Here is a 23,470-nt window from a genome sequence, read left to right on the forward strand (position 1 = left end):
TAAACATCCCTTAAAATTATTTAATCTGGAAATCAGATTTTATCTGCCATATTTTAGCAAAGAATAAATCTAAAACTTAAGAAATATGTTGTAGTTTTCCAATATTTGGGCTAAATTTATGAGAATGTTTACATTCTATTCATTTTTACTCAAAGTTCTTGCTGTAGGCTTTGTCTTGAATGTGTAAGACCATTCGCCGTGCATAGAAATCCCTGTATTCCTCTGGTAATTCAGCAAGTGTTTTTAAGGCTCTGTCCAAAATTTGTGCAGCTCTTGATGCTGCTGTAGGATCTTTGTTTCCATAGGTGTCTGTCTTATCATAGCATTCAGATGGAAGGTGCTTCCAAAAGACATTCACTCCCACTCCAAACTCTTCAGAAATTACATTATGGAACCATAAAGCTGGAGAAAGTTTTAAAAAACAAGTTAAAAATAAAATCTACAGTTTAAAAAAAAAAAGCCCAAAATGTCAGTGAAATATCACGAATTGCATATAGCCAATGTAAGAAATAATTCTTGTAACCAGATCCCTTCGTTAGCATACTCCCAGCTTTTAACAGCATCATTTTAACTTTTATGAATTGCCAACAAATTTAAAGTGTCAATAGCACAACCCTTTTAAAACCTTTAGAAATAAGATTTTTCCTTTTAACTTGAAAGACATAATAAAATTATATTTGTTTGGTAGCTCTGTAATTTCGGACTGTATTTTGTATTACTTGTTTACACTTTCTAAGTCATACAACCACATCAAAAATGTTTTCATTTTTTTGTATCCAGAACATTTCAATTATTTGAAGCATATCTTTGACCTTTTCTGATTCAGTACACTTTTATTCTCAAAGACTTCCTGCTCAAGATGCAATTTAATTTTCTAACTTGTTTAAGTTTGCATTCATCACAGCTGCCACAGGTTCATATTTTTAATGCAATTTTATTTCCTGCAGCTCTTCACAATAAATCTATAAAACTGTAGCATGTATTTTGGTAGTAAAGATGATGAATCAATTTTATATTGTATACCTAATTTTAAACTTTTTTATAAAGTTTACTTTGTCTTCAATGGAATCTAAACACTTTCAAAATATAAGTTTTAAAGACGTACTAAAGCAACACATCTAAACAACAAAGATGAAATACTAATCACATTAAAAATGTTTAATTTTGAAAAAAGGAAAATTCAAGTTTTAGAAATAAATCCATCTTAAGAGAACACAGGAAATACAACTTCAAAAATATTCTGGTTTTTAGAACTAGCTTTCAAACATGATTTTAATTACTTTCAGAATCTTTTTCCTTATTTAATATGACATAAAAACTGCTGTCAACCTACAGAGATGGAGCTTTTGCTTCAAAATGCATGAAATGTTACAAATTTCAAGTTTTTCTTTTTTAAAGAGTTGTATACAGAATCAGGAGAAAATGGTCAGCTTTTAACCATATTCTCTGAGGTCCAAAGATACAAATACTTAAATAAATACAAATTTTAAAATGGCTAAGAGTTTAAGACTAATGGGGTGACTGCTTTTAAAGAGTATGAACAATAAATCAGTGAAACTAATTCTTAGATCAAGAATTATATGAACGTGACTACATCAGGCCATTTTGGATATATAAGACATTTCTTGTTGAAGGAATTTATAATCTGGTCCCAAAGAGACAGTCACATTTTTATCTTCAGTTAATTTCTTCCATTTAGTTCAAATCTATTGTTGAAAAAAATCATTACTGATTGATAATTAATACAGTAAATTAGGTACTGGAAATAAAGCTATATAAATGGAATTTATTAATGAATCCCATGTGTTTTAATTGTAACTTTTTAAACTTTTAAGTGTTCACTTTTAAGTATTTAAACAAATGTTAACTACAGTGCTGTGATTACTAACAATGTGCAAATTTCATGGCCTTTCAAAGAAAGACAGAGAAGCTAATTTAGACTATATAGAAATACATAAAAAATAGATGATAGGCTACCGAGAGTATGAGATCTTTCTGAAATCTTTATGAAAAAGCATTAGGTTTAATAAAATCTCTGATGTGTTTACGCTTTGAAAAATATCATGTCTTAGTACACATGTGTGACAATACAGATGTTTTGACAAAAATAATCAGGCATAATCTTTTCCCAGATATAAATTGTAATGACATAATTTAGTAAAGTAATCTGCAGTCCATTATTTAGTTGCCATTGAAAAACAGGACTATTAATTTTTTGAGTTTACATAGGTTTCACATGAGTCTGTACATGCAGACATGTGCACGCACACACATATAAAGATATCATTCAAGACACGATACAGAGAATACAGTTTTTTACTAAAAAAATTATGGAAAGGATGAATGACAGAGTACAAGTTTGATAAGCAAAACATGACTGAAATCTAGAAAGCTTACCAGGAATGAATAATATATCACCAGCTTCAAGGGCACATTCATACCTTCTGGCCTTGGTAAAGAGTGGATATCTTGCCAAGTCAGGATTATCTATATTCAGCACTTGTGACTTAGTACCTGAAAATTATACAGATTGAGCTAAATTTAAATTTTTCAAAAACCAGAAATACAAATTTAAAAATTTACTGAAAAGACGGCACAATAGAATTACCGTCTCCACAGTGCAAGAACAGTTACTATTCTGAAACCTAAGACAATTTTCGGTGATCCACTCTTTAATTATGACCATTGTACACCCATGTAATATAATTAAGGGAATCTGAAAGTCTTATTCTTCCTATAGCCTATCATTACATCTATATACTTACACAATAGGAAATACAATACAGCATAATTAGAATTCCTAAAGAGGTTTTTCTATAAAGAGGATGCTCAGAAAGAATAATTGATTATACTTTAGAAATATAAACCTAAAAAAATAAGTATACCTGATAAATATAAGTATGGGGCATCTCGAGGACTGAATAGTACCACACGCTTTTTTCCTGTCACTTGTATTAAGAAATTATCCATTACCTGTGAATCATTAAAAGTATATTTATGGATAAGCAATACCTGAAATTCAAATAAACAGAACCAATAACATTCTGAACAATTTAACTAAAAAACTTACCCTTAAGATGACTCAATATAACCTCAAACTCCTAGTCATACACAAATGTAACAATGAAAAAAAATATATCCCATATACAAGTGTATCTTAAGATATTCTGCAGTACTGCCATAACATGGAAAGGATTAAAAAATTATGAAATCGGGAGTTTGGAACCTATTTGCCTTTTCCCCACCATTAGCTGACAGGATGGTTAAACCTACTTGAGACTCCCCATGGTGAATTTTCAGTTTGTCAATGAACACTGGACAGTTGTCACCCAACAACAAAGTGAAAGCACTCAGAAACCTGAGGTGTTAGAAAATACAAGGTACACTGCAGTAACTGCTAAACCTTGAATATACAGCACTTATATCCAGCAATAATTTGATTTTAAGCATCAGAAATACAACCTGGAACATTGGCTTAATATACATTTTTTTTAGTGCTTATGTTTTTAAATCTTTATTTGAAAGGAAAAGAGAGTAAAAGACAAAAATGTCTTCCAGCCATTTTGTTCCACTCTCCAAATTCCCACAACAAGCCCTGTTGGGGTCTTGAATTCCAGCCAAGTCTCCCAAATGGGATAAAGGGACTCATCTACTTCAGCCACTCTCTGCTACCTCCTAGGAAGGAGGCATCTGCAGGTAGCTGGATCATACACAGGGTAAACTGGGATTTGAACTGCAGGCATCCCAGTAAAAGCTTAGTCCACTGCACCGCAATACCCACTCCTTAATATATTTATTGACGAAGCAATATTAACTTCTTCTGTGTATGCAAGAATAGTTTTTTGGTTTGTGAAAATGCTAAATGGTTGAGCCACATGATTCTCAATGAAGAAACTGATCACCAAACAAGATATATTCATGATGATTTACATATCATGTTTCCCTATGCACTTCTTCTAGCACTAATCTTTTACATGTATAATCCTTATTCAGATATTGATACTAGCATTTCTTTAACTTACAGCTTTACAAGGCAAGGAGTATTACTCAAAATGTAAAAGTCAAAGAATTAGTTAAAATGCATTTGAGTTATTACATTAGTTTCTCATCATGTCATTCCTGTAAATCCTTAAAAAGATAATATATTAGTATTCATGTCTATCTCATTTAATTATAGATTTGCTATGCTAAAAATCTTCTTCAAGGGGTCCTCAAATGAATTATAAAAACACATGTAAAATTAGTTTCCTCAGATTTTTAAAAACCAAGTAGTAACATTTTAAAATATTTTTAAGCATTTAAAAATGCTTATGCATATATTCAAGTATTTAGATAGAAGCAGTTATAGTAACATAAGACAAATATTCTACCCATCTCACTGTTCTGCGATAATGTAGCAGATGTCTGATGGTCTCAAGGGATAAATGTCCTAAAACCTTCTGATACGTTCAAATGCTTACGGTTGGAAATGACTAAGAACAGAACTCCGGATGGCCAGAGGCCTGTGCAGTCTTCACAGGCCCTCATACAAGCTCACCACTTTCTCCATTTGAAAAATGGCCCCACATGGTTTTACATGGTTCTTCACATGTAAAACAACAAAAAAAAGACACGTCTTAAAACTTAATGTTTACATGCATATGTATATGAGGAGTCAAGAACAAAAATCACAGAAAAAATATAAGGAACTAATTTAAGGCTCTTCTAAATAATTCATCCTGTATCACTATGTTGCAGAACACCTATATTCAAAACTCATGCTTCAGCAAATTGCACAGCCAAGACCTTGAGGGTAGCCCCCCAAAATAAATTTTAAATCTAGAAGTGCTAAAGATCTACTGCAGCTTTAGTGTAGTGTACATTTATTACACTACATACATACATGCCATTTGTGTAACATACATCATAGTGAGTCCAAAGTTGTAATCCCGGTGAACTAATTCGAAAAACACTGGAAAAGAACTGTTCCTTCTGGAAGAAGTTGGGAAACTTAATATCTCCCTCCAACAAAGGAAACTGCTTCCTGATATCTGCAACATCCTGCATTAACAGAAACACATACAAAAAAAGTTAAGTTAGAACAAAAAAAGGGAAAAATGTTAATGACAAATATTGGCATAAATCTTACTTTATTCAACAGAAGTCATGATACTGAGGGGTGATAAAGCAAACTACTATTCACTGTTTTAATTATGTGACTATCTGCCAACACATGACCTTTATAATAAAGGAATGACAGACTGTATATTCCCATTTAACAATATCAACCTTAAGCTTGAAGTGCTTCACTATCACAAAGGTTCTTTCCACTTCAATCAACAACTATACACCTGTCTTCTATATTAATACGAAGTATTATAAATTCAGGAGACAACACTTTGAATGTCACCAATTTATGTGAAGCCTGAGGGGTCTATTGAGGGAGGAGAATAAAAGAAGGGAAAGAATTAAATGGTGACTTAAAGGAAAAAACCAAATGTTTCTTGATCACATTAGGGACCATCCCTTAACATTGTCGGTGGTGCATCACACATAGTAGCCTGTTGGCTAAAGTCCTCGCCTTGAACAAGCCAGGACCCCGTACGGACGCCGGTTCTAGTACCAGTGGCCCCATTTCCCATCCTGCTCCCTGCTTGTGACCTGGGAAAGCAGTGGAGGACAGCCCAAAGCATTGGGACCCTGCACCTGTATGGGAGACCAGGAAGAGGTTCAGGGCTCCTGGCTTCGGATCGGCTCAGCACCGGCCTTTGCAGCCTCTCAGGGAGCGAATCAGCAGACGGAAGATTTTCTGTCTCTGCTCCTCTCTATATATCTGACTTTGCAATGAAAATAAAATAAATCTTAAAAAAACACATTATCAGTGCTTATATAATGAGTTATTACTTAGAATTTTAATGAATTATTTTAGACCAATTGTTTTTAGCTTAATGGTCATCTGTGAGAAACAGGGTGGAAGAGGTTTCTTACTCTATAGTTTAGATGACCTTTAACGATACATCCTACCTGAGAAGCATACATCAATTTTTAGCACATTCCATCTTAAGGGGTACAAATGATCAGGAAAATAATGAAAAAGGATAAAACGGGTTATGCGTCAGGCAAGAAGCATAAAAACGACACTTTCAGTTAACATGGAAATACCTATTCAGGTTTTCAAGGAAATCTTTTAAATCCAGAATTCTTACCTTTCTCGGATCTTCTCCAAGTGACCGTAGGTAGTATTTCTCATCCTTACACATTCCAGAGAAAAAGTAACATAATGATTCATTTTAAAATATTATAAGGCAGGAAGAAAATAAGTCTTAAAACAGAACCCAGTTATGTAGTTTTCTAAAAAGTTCAATTATTTTATTCTCTACTAATGCTCTCTGGTGGTCATTTGAAGAACTGCCTTTACAATGTGCAATAATTTAAAAAATTAAGAAAATAAACTCTAAAGCCAACACACAAATTGTACCTTGAGTCATGATTGCAATTGTACTCCAAATTACTTATGCTCTTAATGATATCTTAACACGTAATTAGAGAAATTCCAATTGTATAGCTCATTTGATGCCAAAGTATTAGTTCAACAAAAAGTTTCCTAACATAATGCAAATAAAAAAAAGATAAGTAAAAAATACATTACACCTTTAACAACACTTTTTTAAAAGATTTATTTTTTTTTACTGGAAAGTTAGATATACAGAGAAGAAGACCTTCCATCTTTGATTCACTTCCCAAGTAGCCGTAACAGTCAGAGCTGAGCTGATCCAAAGTCAGGCCAGGAGCTTCTTCTAGGTCTCCCACATGGGTGCTGAGTCCCAAGTCTTTGGGCCATCCTTGACTGTTTTCCCAGGCCAAAAGCAGGGAGCTGGGTGGGAAGTGGGACATGAACCACCACATGCAAGGTGAGGACTTTAGCCACAAGTTACCTGCCAGGCCCAATTTTTAAAATTAGAACATTACTTGTTTACCATACTGTAGGCATTGTGAAATAGGTATTAAGACCCCATTTTCGGGCCTGGTGTGGTGGCCTAGTGGTTAGGGTCCTCACCTTGAATGCGCCGGGATCCCATACTGGTGCCAGTTCTAATCCCTGCGGCCCTGCTTCCCATTCAGCTCCCTGCTTGTGGCTTGGGAAGGCAGTCGAGGATGGTCCAAAGCTTTGGGACCCTGCACCCGCATGGGAGGCCTGGGGGATCTCCTGGCTCCTGGCTTCGGATCAGCTCAGCACAGGCTGTTGCAGTCACTTGGGGATGAATCACTGGACGGAGGATCTTTCTGTCTCTCCTCCTCTCTCTATACAACTGACTTTGTAGTAAAAATAAACAGATCTTAAAAAAAAAAAAAGACCCCCATTTTCTAGATTCTGAGGCTCAGGAAATAATTTGGACGCCCTTGAAAGCTAACTGAATAGCAGGGCTATAGCCTATGGCAAATTCCAGCTACAGCTTAAGAATGGCTACCACCCATCTTGCAAATCAAATGTTCTTTTAGATCAACTGTTTAGCCCTTGTTTATACTCCTCTGTATATGGGATCTTTAGGCTTTTTACTTGTTGAGTTTTGGGGTCAGTGGCACATTAAGCCTGTGAATTACAAGATAAACTGAAATTGTGTTTTTGTAAACTTTTTTAAAAAAAATGAAGAAAGGGTGTTGAGGGAAGGAAAAAAGTATAATAATAATAATAATAAAAAAACTGTACCTGTGAAATACATAAATCTGTCCTTTTTATATTAATACAAGCTTTAACTGAAAAAATTCTTTTAAATTAAAATCCATTTATTACGCAAATATAATCCTTTCTTATTAAAATGCTAATAGGGCAATCATCATGGTGCAGCGGGTACAGCCCAGATGCGAGCCTGAGATGGAATCTCATCTGTTTCAATTCAGCTTTTGCAAATGCACCAGGAGACAGGACATGATGGCCCTACCCCCTTGGGAGACCCGGATGGACTTCCCAGAGGCCGGCTTGGACCTTGTCCCGTCCCAGCTGTTGCAGGCATTTAGGAAGTGAACCAGCAGATGGACGACTCTCCTGTCTCTCTTTCATTCTGCCTTCCAAAGAAATATAGCCTTTTGGAAGCTGGTAAAAGCAATTACCTCTGAAATAAAGAATTCTTTATGCTTTTCTTCAGCTGCTCTCTGGACCAACTTGTCAAAAGGCAATGTTCTGAAAGAAACAGAATACCTGGACTTAGTAACAGATACACTAGCGTTAATTTAACTGCTATACATCTAGGCTTGTTGACTGGGAAATGACTTTTTCACAGTTTCTTATTTTTATTAGGACCTATTATGTAGAATTCTAAATTTTCAAAATTAACTTGCCAGAATATTTACTTGACCTCAATTGTCTGAAATTTTGGAATTAAAGATTTTAATAGTCTAGCTGGATCCTTATGAGCAGTATCCATCCGTCTATTCCAAGTTACTGATACCTCATTATGGTACCTGATTTCCTTGGAAATACACAAACTCTCGGGCTCTGACTGCTTCCTATCTTGTAAAGAATGAGACAAACTAACCGTGCTGCTTCGGAGGAGAGAGCAGGCCAATGACACAATGAAGATAGTCACCTTAACACTGTTCCCGCCCCCAAGACATTCAGACGTTTACAACACAAGGACCTAGAAGCCAACAATGACTCATCCAACCACATGACCCCATCAGTTTATTTTCAAGTTCTGAGGAAAAATCATCCAAGAGAATTTCAGTAAAGTGATCCACTTTTATTCTCCAAAATTTCTGCTCTCTTCGTCCATGCTAAAGAGGAGGGTTGGACACTGCAGAAGCCAAGGTTTTTTCCTTCACATCACAGTACTGAGCCTAAAAGGCTCTCTTCTCCAAGTGTCCTCCTCATCATCATCTCTAAAAACAGAGGTACTGTTGTGAAGTACTGAAGATGACATTGTATCAGTAACAAGACCACAGCTACTCAAAAGCCTCTTTGTCCAAGGCCTCTCCTGTACCACACGGCATTGTTGCCTCTGAACATCTGATTAAGTTAGCGCTCTTACAGTCTCACTCTCAAGTATCTTCCTACTTGAACCTGTGCTGAAGCATTGGACAGATCCAGCAGGCTGCTTTCTCCTCTATGAGGTAACCTAGAGCTGGCTTACTTTCTCCAGTTTTCCTAGAAATACACTTAGCAGATCAATGTGGAATGTCACCTGTGGCATCAGAAAGCATTATTTTGAAAACACTCGTTGAATGGTTAAGTACTTCTGCGAGAAGGCTCTGAGTGTACTGTAGGTACTTGTCAGGAAGTAGAGGATATGGCTTGCCTGTGTAACTCCCAGAACTGAGTAAGTTCCTTGAAGGAACCTAGAAGCTAAGTTCACAGGCTGTTTCAAGCAACTGTTTTTTTGTGGCTCAGGTAGAGCTAGGAAGTTTCTATACCAACTCCACAGTCTTCTTGTTCTTTATAGCAAAGTCATGACTTGTTGAATCAAAGAAAAAAAAATGGTCAAGGGATTTGTATCAAGATCCCCAGACAAGAGTGTTTCATGCTTTGTTCTCCTCTGCAAAGCTAAGTGAATCTGATGCCACGTTGTAGACAGCCATGTCATCTGGGCATGACTGTTGCTCTGAACTTGGAGCCACTGCTGTTAATTACAGAGTGAGCGCTACACAAGAGCAAAGAGGGGGTCTGCTTTCTATTCAGATCAATGCAGGGTTCTTGGTTTACCACTTCAGTTTCTGACCAATTATAAAATGGAACAAATTTATTTGGCATCTTCAAATTCAATGTTTTCCATCACAGACCTCATCATATTTCTTCATTCCAACCAAGTCATTTTGGAATGCAAAACTTGGACCAGTGGGGAAGCTTATCTGGCCCCAGTTACCTCTGTAACTGATGCAGCTGTTTCCACTTAGCTTTCCTACAAGGGAGAATGCAGAAACGCTTCAGGCCCTTTATAAACAAAGGGTAGAATGGCAATCCCCTGAGAGCAGAGAGCGCAGAGGGCACTGCTCAGTCCAGAGCAACAGAACTGCAAAGCCACCAACAGTCTTCTTCTTTAGGTAGTAACACTGATCATAGTTTCTACTACAGCCAGTGTGAAGAGGAATGGGATATAGGAACTGGAGGAAACTTCTTGACCTTAAAGGTTATTTATCCTACATGTTTCAAAAGGAAGGGTGTCTGCTAGGAAAGTACCATCTTGTCTGGACTAGCATTCCACTCAGTAATAAAGGTAATGTCAAAGGGAGCTAAGATCACAGGCTCCAGGGAGTCAGGCAAATTGGAGCGTATGCCCTGAGTTCCATCATTTCAACTGGTATGATCCTGGAAGTTACTGAATGTTTTTAGGACTTTATTTTCTCATAAGTGAAATGATCATAAGCCAGGTGTACTTCAAAGACTGAAGGCTAAATGAGTAGTATCATCCAAAATGGATGGCACAATATTTGGTGTATATATATACACACACACACACATATATATATACACACATATATAGCAGGTACTTAGTAAAGGATAATCGGTGACGTTAATGACAACGATAATATATTTTTTAGCAGCCTGCAAGTAGTAGTTGACATTTAAATAGACAAACTCCACAGTCCTTTCCATTGTGGAAAGGCTGTTTAAAAAAATCAATATTGAGATTGATGAAAATATAAGAGCCAGATGACACCAAAAAATGCATAAGTAGAAGCAGCAAAGCAAAGCTTTTGAGATTCTGGGGCTAGTAATGTGGCATGGTGGGTTAAGGTTGTTGCCTGTAATGTCAGTGTCCCATATGGGCACAGATTTGCACCCTTTCTGATACAGCTCTCTGCTGATGTGCCTGGGAAAGCAGAGGAAGATGGCTCAAGTCCATGAGACCCTGCACTCACATGGAAGACCTGGACAGAGTTCCAAGCTCTTGGCTTGGGTCTGGCAGTGCCCTGATTATGCAAACATTTGGAAAGTGAATCAGCAGATGGAAGCTCATTCTCTGTCTATTTATTGGAAAGGCAGAGTTACAGAGAAAATGAAAGACAGAAAGATCTTCCATCCACTGATTCACTCTCCAACTGGCCACAACAGCCAGAGCTGAGCTGATCGTAAGCCAGGATCCAGGAACTTGTTTCAGGTTTCCTTCACAGGTGCAGGGTCCCAGGCTACACACAGGGAGCTGGATGGGAAGTGGAGCACCTGGGACACGAAACAGCACTGATATGGGATCCCAGCTCATGCAAGGCGAGGACTTTAGCCATTAGGTTACAGCACCAGGCCATAAATAAGTATTTTTTAAAAAGGCTTATGAGATTCAGATTTAATCATTTTTTAAAAATGAAAAAAATCTATGACCAGAAAAATATCCCTTCATCAAATAAATTCTCTCATCTGTGCAATCTTAGCCCTGAAATTAACAGGGAGAGCTCCCAAGAAAGAAGTAAAAGCTAATAGTTGCTGATAAATTTTCAGATTTTACCTAAAGCAGAAAAGAAACACCAATAACATACTGTGCTACAGCATGTCTCATTTTCTAGTCTTTCTTTGTTTTACAAACCTCTTATTTTCTATTGCTTGGTATATGCTAAATTACTAAAACTACTTTTTCTTTGCGCTAAAAATACAATTTACAACTTTTTAGTAGTTCTACTGAAAGGCTTGGAAGAAGCTGGGAAAGGACCTATTACATAATAATGCAAGTGTTCTAAATACAAGTCTTTTAAAGATGTGTCAAAACATCACAGGGCAATTCAAAATAAACTTTCAATACCCATTTTTTATGCCATTGAACTCCCTGGAAAAGAAACATCATCAAATGCAGGCAGAAAAACACTCATCATTCCAGCACTTTCTTCCACTTTCCTGACTTAATAGGAAACGAAAAGTTCTTATACCTGGAAAAATTTACGGCAATTAGGTTCTAGTCATGACCCACTCAAAACTAAAACTATAATGGTGACAATTCAAAGGATCAAAAATTGGGAATGCTTTGGCAGCTGCTGTACAAGCTTAGAAAATTAATGGAAAAAAGCTCTGTGTAAATCATTTCTAAACTGAGGTCTTTTGTGAACTACAGTTTTTCAATACACAGAATTTGATGGGAACAACACATATGTGCTAAGAATTTAAAAGCTATTTACTTTCAAGTGAAACTCATGGAAACAGCATATGAAATCTGCAAAATAAACAGCACTGGAAGCTTTCATGTTTAATCATTCAACAGTTTTTGACTACTTATCATTAACTTTTAAATGATTATCATGAAAAAAATTTTAGATATTTAAGTTTACTTTATCATAGAAAATTAAGCCTGATTTTCAAAGTTATTCAAGTTGACAAAAGCTTATACCAAACATCATGTGTCCTAAATTTCTGAAAGCAGAGAAGTACGAGACTTTAAGAATTGCCCACACCGAGCAGATTACTAATGTGGTATGATCAATGAATCCAGCACTAAAAAAGTAAAGCACACCTAACATTAGAAATAATCTAAGTCATTACAGAAATTGTCTTTATGACTTCTAACTCTATTTTATTTTTTTTAAAGATTTGTTTATTTTTATTGGAAAGGCAGATAGAGAGAGGAGATACAGAGAGGAAGATCTTTCATCCAATGGTTCACTCCCCAAGTGACTGCAACCGCTGGAACTGAGCCAATCTGAAACCAGGAGCCAGGAACCTCTTCCGGGTCTCTCACGCAGGTGGCAGGGTCCCAAAGCTTTGGGTGGTCCTCAACTGCTTTCCCAGGCCACAAGCAGGGAGCGGGATGGGAAGGAGAGCCCCTGGGATTAGAATCGGTGACCATAAGGGATCCCAAGCCTGCAAGGCGAGGACTTTAACCACTACACTATTTTAAAAGTCTATGTTTTGTTTGTTTTTGCTACCTTTGCCTTTCAAATACAAAATAGAAAAAAAAAATCTAAAATTCAAGGGGCAGGTGCATACTAGAGGTTATTCACTTGATATCTGCGTTTCATATCACAGTGCCAGGGTTCATGTCTCAGATCTGCTTCTATTCTAGCTTCCTGCTATATACACCTAGAAAGCAGCAGTAATGGCTCAAATATTAAGTCCCAGGACACTGCATTGAGTTCTAGGCTCCTGGCTTTGACCTGACTCAGCCCTGTTTATTGTGCCATTTGGAGAACAAACCAGCAGAAAGAAGATCTTTGTCTCTATTGCTCTGGCTTTCAAAAAAAAAAAAAAAAAATGAGCACACACACACACAAAAAAGTCTTTGGAAATATCTGTGTAATTATGTAAATTCAGACTTTCTGCCTTTTAAAATCCACTTGTTCACTGTAAGCCATTTATTCACTGTAGCAAGCCAATAAAAAAAGAAATGCCATGTGGCTTTTGTTTAATAATATAAACTTTTCTAAATTATTTGTCTCCCCAGAGTAAACCTCAGAAGAAAATACCTATACACAAAGTTCTTACTAATGAAGTCCATCTGCGCAACTGCAGCAACATGAATCTTCACATCTTGTTTCCCGCCGGCCCGGCTTAGGTATTCCACTGTCCACTTGCTTGTACATGGCCCCAGATCAATTCCTTCCAACACCAGTGGCTTTCTCTGCAAGTGAGGGAAAAAGACAATGAAAGACTGTCAAAAAACCTACACTAGAACAGGAGCTCTGTTCTGCAACAGAGGGACAAAACAAAACTATTGAATTCTTGATGACAAAATGATCCAATTCAAAGCTTCTGATAGCTTATTCTGTCACTAACATGAGCAGAGGATCTATATAACAAACTAGAAGCAAATTCCTAAGGTTAGGAAAATAAAACAGAATAGCAGTACAATCAATAAATAACACAGAAAAGCCCAAATACATTTTCTTGACTAAAATAGAAACAACTGGACCCAGCGTGGTGGCCTAGTGGCTGAAGTCCTCACCTTGAACATGCCAGGATCCCATATGGGCATCAGTTCTAGTCCCGGCATACCCCGCTTCCCATCCAGCTCCCTGCTTGTGGCCTGGGAAAGCAGTCCAGGACAGACCGAAGCCTTGGGACCCTGCACCCGAGTGAGAGATCCGGAAGAGCTCCTGGCTCCTGGCTTTGCATCAGCACAGCTCCAGCCGTTGTGGTCACTTGGGGAGTGAATCGTTGGACGAAAGATCTTCCTTTCTGTCACTCCTCCTCTCTCTATATATATCTGACTTTGCAATAAAAATAAATAAACTTTTAAATCATTAAATACTTTTTACAACTTTTCATTCTGATATTATTTCAAACTTACAAGAAAGTTGCAGGAGAACTACAATGAATTTCCGTGTACTCTTTACCATGAGTCAACTGTTAACCAGACGTTTAAAAAAAAAGATTTATTTATTATTATTTTTTCAGTTGGGAAGGCAGATTTACAGAGAGAAGGAGAGACAAAGATCTTCCGTTTGCTGGCTCACTCCCCAAGTGGCTGCAATGGCTAAAGCTGAGCTGATCTAAAGCCAGGAGCCAGGAACTTCTTCCAGGTTTCCCATGTGGGTGCAGGGTCCCAAGGCTTTGGGCTATCCCCTACTGCTTTCCCAGGCCACAGGCAAGGGGCTCAATGGGAAGAGGAGCAGCTGGGACATGAATATGCATCCATACGGAATGCCAGTGTGTAAGATGAACGGATTTGGCCACTGAGCCATCGTGCCAGGCCCTTAACTGAACATTTTTGCCCCATTTACTTTATCATTTGCTGTCATTCTTACTAGTTGAGTACATAAACACACATTAGTAAACAATTCAATTTTTTTCTGAATTATTTCAAAGTTAAATTGCCAACAGAGTGCCTCTGCTCTCTAAAAACTTAAATATATTTTGTAGGAGGACATTGTGACCCTAGAAGGTCAGGGAGCACAGGATTACAGTTGATTGGACAATATTTGCATGAGAACAACCGAATGGATACCTTTTGTATAACTGATTGGATATCACTTGTATAAGAACAGTTGAGTGGATAGCATGTGAATGAGAACACTTGGTAGAATATACAAAACAAAAGGAGTTCCAAACAAAAACATAGAAACAGTTGATGGGTTATGCTGATAGACTCAATACCTCCTCCCTTATCCCCATATGACCCTAAGTGTATGAAGTCTGATGCCACTAATAAACTTCGGCTTTAACCATCAGAGTCCACGTGTGCTATTATCAGCTCCTCGTGCACCAAGTACATTGCTGAGGGACAGTGACAATATTTCCAGAGAACAAAGACATTATCTCATGTAACCACAGAACATCAAATTTATATTTAATAGTGCTTGGGCCCAGCGGCATGGCCTAGAGGCTAAAGTCCTCGCCTTGAACGCCCCGGGATCCCATATGGGCGCCAGTTCTAATCCTGGCAGCTCCACTTCCCATCCAGCTCCCTGCTTGTGGCCTGGGAAAGCAGTTGAGGACGGCCCAAAGCTTTGGGACCCTGCACCCGTGTGGGAGACCTGGAAGAGGTTCCAGGTTCCCGGCTTTGGATCGGTGCAGCACCGGCCGTTGCAGCTCACTTGGGGAGTGAATCATTGGACGGAAGATCTTCCTCTCTGTCTCTCCTCCTCTCTATATATCTGACTTTCCAATAAAAATAAATAAATCTTAAAAAAAATAGTGCTGAAATATTCTTAATCCACAGTCCATATTCAAACTTTTTACTAATTGTCCCAATAATTTTCTTTAGTCATTTGTCTTCTCGGCCCAGCATTCAATCTGATACAACACTGAATTCAGTTGTCATGTCCCTTTTCTCTGTAATAATTCCTCAGGTTTTTTTTGTCTTCCATGAACTGGAAATTTTTGGAGAGTAGTTGAGCTGTTCTGTAGAATGCCCTTCAATTTACTTTTAGGAGAAGTTTCTTGATGACTGGATTCAGGTTACACATTTTTGAGAAAAACACACCACAGAATGAAGATTATGATATTCTCAGTTACCACATTACTTCATCCTAGTATCTAACAGCTGACTTTGCTACTAATCAGATTCAAATGTTTAACTTCACAGATAAATAATGTTACTTAAGAATTGCAGACTGACCTCAGGGAAGAAAGCAAGACCTCAGACATGAAAAGAATGTACTACCCTTTTCTCTGTTAAAAAGTCTTCCTACTAACTTGAGAATCTGGAAGGTCACGGTAAAGGTCCACCTGCCCCTCAAGTTGCTAGTCTCCTGAATAAACCTGATATCCTTGCATCAGCTCTCAGCACTTTGGAGTGTTGCCTTTCAAGTAGCAAGCGCTCCAGAGTGATTTTCTTTTTTGTATCCATTGATTGACACAATTCTGATGGAAACATTAAGAAAGGTACTCAAATTGTTGAATCCTGATAGGCTGCTACATTCAGAAGCAGAGCTTTCAATGGAAATCAACAAGCAGGATCAAGATCATGAAGCACTTCTTGGAAGAAGTGGAAAAGACAGCCATGTCCTTACCAGAATAACCTTAAGGCAAAGGGCAACCAAAGCAGTGGCTACCAAGAGGTAGCTGTGGTATGGCAACAGGTTTTTGGGTTCTAGATATGACAACACGGGGGCGGGGGGGGGGAGGAAAGAAAAAAAGAAGGAAAACATTTTTGCTTGTTTATGAAAGGTTTTAAGAAAGTCAAAAATGTCAGGGAAAGCTTCAGCAAATAGCTGTTCATCATAGGGATGTTCTTACTCATCCTCTCATCAAATAAAGGCAGTTTTGCTAGAGAATGGGGAATCTCATCAAGCACCTATATTACAGATCTGATATGGCTTCTTTGGACTTCTTTTTCTTTCCATATCTTAGCAAAATCTTTAAAGGAACCCTCCCCCCTCCACTTATTTCCACTTTCCCATCAACTTTTTGAGATGATGTTATATGCAAGAATTTTTACTTTTTATATATGTTGTGAATATTTTTTTCCAATTTGTGTTTGTCTTTCAACCTTGCAGTATATGTCATGCAATTTTAGTCTCATTAGATTTTAATCTTTCATTACATGTGAATTTGAGCTACAATTAAAAAGGATTTTCATCATTCTGATTATTAAGGAATTTACCCACATTTTCTTCTAGAACTTGTGTAGTTTATTTTTTTAACAAGATTTATTCATTTTTACCGAGAGGCAAATTTTACAGAATGAGGAGAGCCAGAGAGAAAAGTCTTATATCCATTGGTTCACTCCCCAGATGGCCACAATGGCCAGAGCTGAGCAGATTGGGAGCCAGAAGCTTCTTCAGGGTCTCCCATGTAGATGCAGGGTCCCAAGAACCTGAACCACCTCAGTCACTTTCCCAGGCCATAAGCAGGAAACTGGATCAGAAGTGGAGCACACAGTGTAGGATTAGGCTGTTGCAGCACTCCGCCAGCCCCAGTTTCATTTCGTAGCACATTTCTGGTCCACCTGAAGTTTATTCTCATGCACGGTGTGACATACAGATCTAATTCTAAAATTTTCAAAATGACTATCCAGTCGCCCCAGGATTATGAGGGTCGTGCAACTATTTACCTGATACCGTAATGGTGGCTACATATTCTAAATGTCTCCAAACTCATACAGCCTACAACCAAAAGCAAAAGCTAACACCAATGATGAGCTCTGTGTGAAAATGATGTCAATGTAGGCTCTTCAGCTGAAACAAAAGTAGCACTCGGGTGGATGTCACTGACAGAGTAGGCAAGACAAGTGTGAGGGCAGGAAGTATAGGAGAGTTCTCTGTATCTTGTGCTCAATGTAGTTTTGAGTTTAAAACTGCTCTCAAAGTGGTCTACTGAAAAGGTCAATTTTCAACCCAGTGATTTTTGCAAAGTCAAGTTCATTACATAATAAATTGTCACATGAAGGGAAATTTATTTTTGTATATGCATATATCTATATATATTTCTGGATATGCACACATACACATCAATATGAGATGTTTTTATAGATTTTAATCCCTCTGATCATCTACCATATATCTTTATCACACATGTTCTAGCAGCATCGTTAAAAATCTGCTAGGACTCTTTCCTTCACATTTTTTTTAATGTTTCCAGGTAGAAAGCATTTTTAAACAATTCACTATGTTATTAATCCCTAATTTTACTGCACTATGACCAACGACATTAGTGATTTTCTACTCTAAGGAACTTGGGTTTGCTTTACATGAAAAGATTAAATGTTAACAAAATGCTTCTATTAAGCATTTTCATATACAGTATCCAATTTTCCTAACACTGCCCAGTAAGTATTTTGTGACTCACAAGTCCTGGAACAGGGGCTGAGGGATGGTAAGAACAACCCAACTCTCCCTTAGGTTACTAATTGTTCAATGAAAGAAACTGCATTCTTGATTTTCATAATACTCAGACCTGTTGTTCTACAATCATCCTCACATATGTAAACACCATGTAAGAAAACTGTTGCGTTTTGCTCCACTGTTAACAAACCTGCCATGATCCTATGGATTTTTTTTATCCTTTAAGACTTGCTGGGCTCCTTCATTCTGTTTCTCTGAGATCTGTTTTCATCCCTTGCAGAACGATGTAACCGACTCGAATTACACACACCCAAGATTCCAAAACGAGTACACCGACAGGTGCGGCGCACTGCACCAGGGGGCTCCGAACCCTGCACGAAGAAGGGCCCGGGAACCAGGCGGAAGACACGGACACCGAGCCAAAGAGGGTACACTGCACCGCTGCACAGGAACGGCACCCGGCTGCCCAGCCCGCATCTCTCCAAGCCAGCCTCTCGCACTCGTCTCCGCGCGGTCATCCTCGCCCTCCGCACACCCACCAGGCTCCCTTTCCCTCCGGACCGGAGGGCAACTATTCCTCTTCTGCCTCCCGCACACGCTGGGTCTCATGAAGCTCCCGGGAAGGAAGCAAAGCAGGAAGGAGGAGGGTGTCTGTCCCGGAGCCTCCCGCGGCCCGACGACCCCGCACGAGGGCCTCACCTGTGGGTAGAGGTCGTGCAAGAACTGCGCCTCGGTGACGCCCTGGAGCCGAGGGACCGGGATCCGCGCGCCGGCCATGGTCGCTCCCGTTTGCCTTCCACCAAAACACGCCTGGGTAGCTGGGCTTCAGAGCGCTCCTCAACACGCGACCCGCCTGGAAACACGACCCCCGGGAGCAAAGGGCCGCGCACAGGACGGGCCGGAGAGGACTCGCCAGAGGTGGCAGCAACAGCCGCGCTTTGCGTTGCAGGCGCCCTCTCCAGCACCGCTGAGGTGGCTTCCAGCCGACCTTCTTTTCAGGCTGCACAGGTCGCAGGAGGGGGTGAAAGGTTGCCAAGATGGCGCTGACCGCTCGCCTCTTTTCCCGCTGGTTCGTCCCTAGGTCGCTACCAGGGGCGGCCAGCGGAACCTGGACTCCCCGTGCGGCCGAGGGGAGGCTGCCGTTGACCGGACTTTGCTGCTTCTGCTGCCGCCGCCTCAGCACGGGAGCAGCCCGGGCCTTGATGGCTTCAGCCTTGCGTGCACGGGGTCCCCGGGCCCTGCTCAGCTCCCCTGGACTCCGAGCTACCCTCGCCTGTTTCCCTGCGCGCGGGGGTCGAAGCTACAGCAATGAGCCGCCGCCGCGCCCGAAAACCAGGATGATCATTCTGGGTTTCTCCAACCCCATCAACTGGGTTCGGACTCGAATTTACTCCTTCCTTATCTGGGCGTATTTCGACCAAGAGTTCAGCATCGCCGAGTTCTCGGAGGGGGCGAAGCAGGTTGGTGTTCCTTGGGATTGCATGCAGCCCCTGTGTGCACACGAGTTTAGCTCTGAGGCCTCTTTGTGAGGTCGTGAGTTACAGTTGCCGGGACCCCAGAGCCTGCCAACCACGCCTTGTGTTCTTGACCGTCCGCGGGTCTTGCACCATCTTCGAGGAGGTGTGGTTCCTTTAAGGGACCCTCAGTTCCCTGTCTCACCCTCCAATCAGAGTTTTCAGAGAAATGGATTGTGCCACTTCAAAGCTGTTGGGCCTTCTCTAGACTTGGTTTTCCAAAGCAGCGGAATGGGCAAGACACAGTTCTAGCCACGGCATGAACATTTGTTAAGTACATTAATGAGTCGCTAAGATAATTGTCAGAATAAGTAAGAAACATTTTCCGGATTTTGACCATCTGGGGTAGAAAGGTGGAACTGCCCAGCAGCTGCTTGACAGAGCTCAGATGCCCACCTACCCACCCCCATCACTGCCTTTGAAGAACAGCCAGGAGATGAGCAGTTGACCCCTTCACAGCCCGCTGTGGGGCTGCAGCCCGCCTGGGGCTGACATATACCCAGCATGCTACACACTGAGAACCCTTGGCTTTGGTCATTCAGCACCCTGGCCTCGCTAGCCAGGTCCCTCCTTCTGAATGGCTGAGAGCTTGGCCTAGCTGGTACCAGGTGGTGGTCACGTTGGGTCCTGGTAGCATTTGCAGTGCCCTTGTATTTGTTGTACCTGCCACCTCCCCCTTTCTTTTGTCATTCCCAAACCTTGCAGCTTTATTGAGAACCAGCAGAAGGTGTTGTTTGTTTTTCAGATCATTCCTCTATGCCACCCTTGGAGACATTTTACCGTGCTGATTGGAAACTGGTATTGATATTTTCACCCTTAACTTACTCAGATTATTTCTATAAGCACAGCCATTTATTAATGTGACTGTTGGTTATAAATGAAATTGTATGAACTCTGTGTAATCAATATTGGCATAAACTCCTGCTTAATCAATATTGGCATTAACTCCTGCTTCCTTAAGTTGACTGTTGATTCCTGTATGAGTTTCTAAAAACAAAGCAAAGGGTGCACTTGGTTACTATGTCAACCCAACGTCATAGCAAAGGGGTGACCCTCTACGCGTGGCAGTTTTTAAAATCTTCTCTCCATGCAGAGAGAAGTTGGTGTGATCCTACCGTTCTCCACGGTGTCAATGACATGTGCGCTGTCCGCCCTCTGACACCATGTGGTGCAGCTCGGTTCTGTGTCGGTGAGAAATGGAAGTCCCTCTCCACCTGAACAGGAACCGAACCTCGGTCCCGATTTCCTCTGCACTGATAGAGGAGAGCAGAATGACTGGGGAGGTCATGCTGAGCTGGTGGTCCTCCAACTAGTACCTATTTTACACTCTCTTTGACATAAGCAGCATCCATTCCGTCTGCCCATCTGTATGCACTCTGGCTTGTCTAAGGCAGAGTTTGGTCAGTTCACTATTCTGACATCCAGAAGAATGCCCGAGGACAGCTATTCAGGGATTGAGCGAGTGATTACCTGAATGTGCCATTCCAATTGGACAAATCAGTTCTTAGACACCCAGAACCTTGTTAAAGGACACAACCAAAAACCTTCTTGCCATGGTGCAAAAGTGCCTTCCCTCCACTGGGGATAATCTGATGTAAAAACATCAACTGGTTTATTCTCATCCAACTCCACTTCCCTTTAGGCTGCTGTTTATCAATTTATCGTATTACGATTTTTAATTTTAGTCATAGGACTTGAAAACCAAAAAGATGCCTATAGTTTAATCCTTGTTTACAAACGATTGTGTTTCAGGACAGTGAAGTGATCTGCTCTGTGATTCCTACAAGCAGGCTTGGTCCTCCAGGGTCACAGGAGATTGAGATGGTTAATGGAGTCTAGGCAAACGTCTGTTATGTGAGAGGAGAACAGGTGGTGTAAGGCTCTATTGAATGGCAACAGAAAGTCATAAGTGCAAAAAAAGTAATAAGTGCAGATGACGTGTACTCCCTGTTAAATGTGGTCAAAACATATTGTTTTGTTACATCTTCCTTGTATATGTTCGGCTTTTCCATGGAAAAAAAAAACAAAGCAAAAAAAACAGGTTGTTTCTTTGGAAACAGTTTTTGGAAGTGGGACACCTTTAAGTCATTGTGGCCTTCCCAGGATAGCGTTTTAATGACTCATTATTGTCATTTAGGCTGATTTGCTTAGTGTTAATCTTTGTTGGCCCTGCAAAGATTCTAATGGTCTTTGTTTCTTTTGCCCAAACATTCATCTGTCTTCCAAATATGAAACCTTAACAACAAAATATAGTCTCTTTGAACCCCAAACGCATCTAAAGTATTTACAAAGAGTGCTTTTTGTATATATATAAATTTGCTTATTTTTACTTGAAAGTCAGAGTTGCAGAGAGAGAGCAAGACAAAGAAATCTTTATCACTGGTTCATGCCCCAAACGTCCGCAACAGCAATGCTGAGGTGATCCAAAGCTGGGAGCCAGGAGCTTCTTTTGGGTCTCCCACATGAGTGCAGGGTCCAAGACTTTGGACCATTCTCTGCTGCTTTCCCAGGTTGTAAGGAGGAAGCTGTGTTGGAAGTAGAACAGCTAGGAATAGAACCAGCACCCACATGGGATGCCAGTGCCATGGGTGAAGGATTAGTGTGTAGGCCACCATGCCAGCTCCTTGCAAAGAGTGTTTAAATCCCTTTGGATTTTTGCATTTTGTTAAAACTCAATTCTACTACATAGTATTAGTCGGGACCGCCATAACAAAGCACCACAGACTGGCTTAACCATCAGAAACTTCAGTGCCAAGATGTCAACAGGCCTGATTTTTCCTGCAGCTTCTTTGCGTGTCTTGCCAATGCCATTTGCCATGTCCCTACATAGTCTTGCATGGTTCTACCTTGCTGTTTCAAACTTCTTCCACTTATAAAGGCATCAGTTGCATTGGATTAGGGCCCAGCTTTATGGCCTCGTTTTAATTGAAGCATCTCTTTAAAGGCTTTATTTTCAAATACAGTCATATTTTGAGATACTGCCTGGAGATTAGGACATCAGCATGTGCATGGGAAAGTATAAATCATCCCAGACGGTTAGCCATATGCCCTGACTGCTGTGCCTCTTTTATCTTGCCAGTTCTTCCTTTAGGAAGCCCTGCGAAGTCCTTCAGATTAAGAGAAGTGGCTTTTGTGTATGCTCTCAGATCATGTCTATCCTAGTTCTTAAACTTCCACTTACCTCTTAATTCACATTTTCATTTCACACTGGCAGGAATGTGGAGAATTGTAGTTAAGTCGTTCTCCCAGTTTGCAATTCAAAGTTGGAATCCACAGTTGAGACTGACATTATTTCTCTTCCTTCCCACTTTTCCGCAACTACCCAGTCAGTGAGTCTCAGATGGCAACCCGCATCTCCGGATTTCCAGCAGAGTCTAGACTGTCGTGCTTTTCAGCTACTATCTATGCATGGATTATATTAACAGTCAACTCGTTATATTTACTTCCGGAGAAATCTATAGGAGGGTTTTCAGTGAGGCAGCTATGTGTGTACTACACACTGTTGCTTCCCAGGTTTGGTTTTTTTTTTTCTGATGCATTTCTTTTCAGGCCTGGTGCGGTAGTCTAGCAGCTGAAGTCCTTGCTTTGCATGTGCTGGGATCTCATATGGGAACCAGTTCTAATCTCAGTGGCCCTGCTTCCCATACAGCTTCCTTCTTGTGGCCTGGGAAAGCAGTTGAGGACAGCCCAAAGCCTTGGGACCCTGCACCCACATAGGAAACCCGGAAGAGGCTCCAGGCTCCTGGCTTCAGATTGGCGCAGCTCCAGCCTTTGCGGTCACTTGGAGAGTAAATCATTGGACAAAAGAACGTAAAAAAAATAAGATTTATTTGTTTTCT

At 40.1% G+C, this 23,470-nt stretch overlaps 2 protein-coding genes across 4 annotated transcripts in view; one reads left to right on the forward strand and one right to left on the reverse strand.

Annotated features, from left to right (window-relative positions):
- TYW5 (tRNA-yW synthesizing protein 5) lies at positions 1-19,044 on the reverse strand. Of its 3 annotated transcripts, XM_004576946.3 has the most exons (8): positions 18,817-19,044; positions 13,357-13,511; positions 8,089-8,158; positions 6,186-6,230; positions 4,903-5,040; positions 2,886-2,973; positions 2,398-2,514; positions 1-402 (listed from the first exon to the last, which is right to left on the reverse strand). In XM_004576946.3, exons 1-8 carry the CDS (start codon positions 18,892-18,894, stop codon positions 146-148), a joined length of 948 nt encoding a protein of 315 aa, XP_004577003.2. In that variant the 5' UTR covers positions 18,895-19,044; the 3' UTR covers positions 1-145. The 3 variants fall into 3 exon arrangements, with proteins under 3 accessions (XP_004577003.2, XP_058520781.1, XP_058520782.1); XM_058664798.1 differs by lacking the exon at positions 2,398-2,514; XM_058664799.1 differs by lacking the exons at positions 6,186-6,230; positions 8,089-8,158 and having other exon boundaries at positions 13,376-13,511; positions 18,817-18,972.
- The window catches only part of MAIP1 (matrix AAA peptidase interacting protein 1), a 9,967-nt gene continuing 5,504 nt past the window's right edge, over positions 19,008-23,470 (forward strand). Inside the window, exon 1 of the mRNA XM_058664800.1 lies at positions 19,008-19,577. Coding sequence (XP_058520783.1) covers positions 19,155-19,577 — 423 coding nt within the window. The 5' untranslated portion in view covers positions 19,008-19,154. The remainder of the gene's footprint in view (positions 19,578-23,470) is intronic.

The sequence above is a fragment of the Ochotona princeps genome, chromosome 5, assembly GCF_030435755.1.
Source record: "Ochotona princeps isolate mOchPri1 chromosome 5, mOchPri1.hap1, whole genome shotgun sequence".
NCBI lineage: Eukaryota > Metazoa > Chordata > Mammalia > Lagomorpha > Ochotonidae > Ochotona > Ochotona princeps.

Excerpts from the sequence above, each read along its gene's own strand:
- TYW5 (XM_004576946.3), bottom strand. The coding sequence starts at position 18,894 with ATGGCCGGCGCGCGGATCCCGGTCCCTCGGCTCCAGGGCGTCACCGAG. Across the intron at positions 6,231-8,088 it reads AAGAATTCTTTATTTCAGAG|GATGAGAAATACTACCTACG; the intron begins GTAATTGCTTTT and ends GGAATGTGTAAG. Across the intron at positions 403-2,397 it reads TGATATATTATTCATTCCTG|CTTTATGGTTCCATAATGTA; the intron begins GTAAGCTTTCTA and ends AACTTTCTCCAG.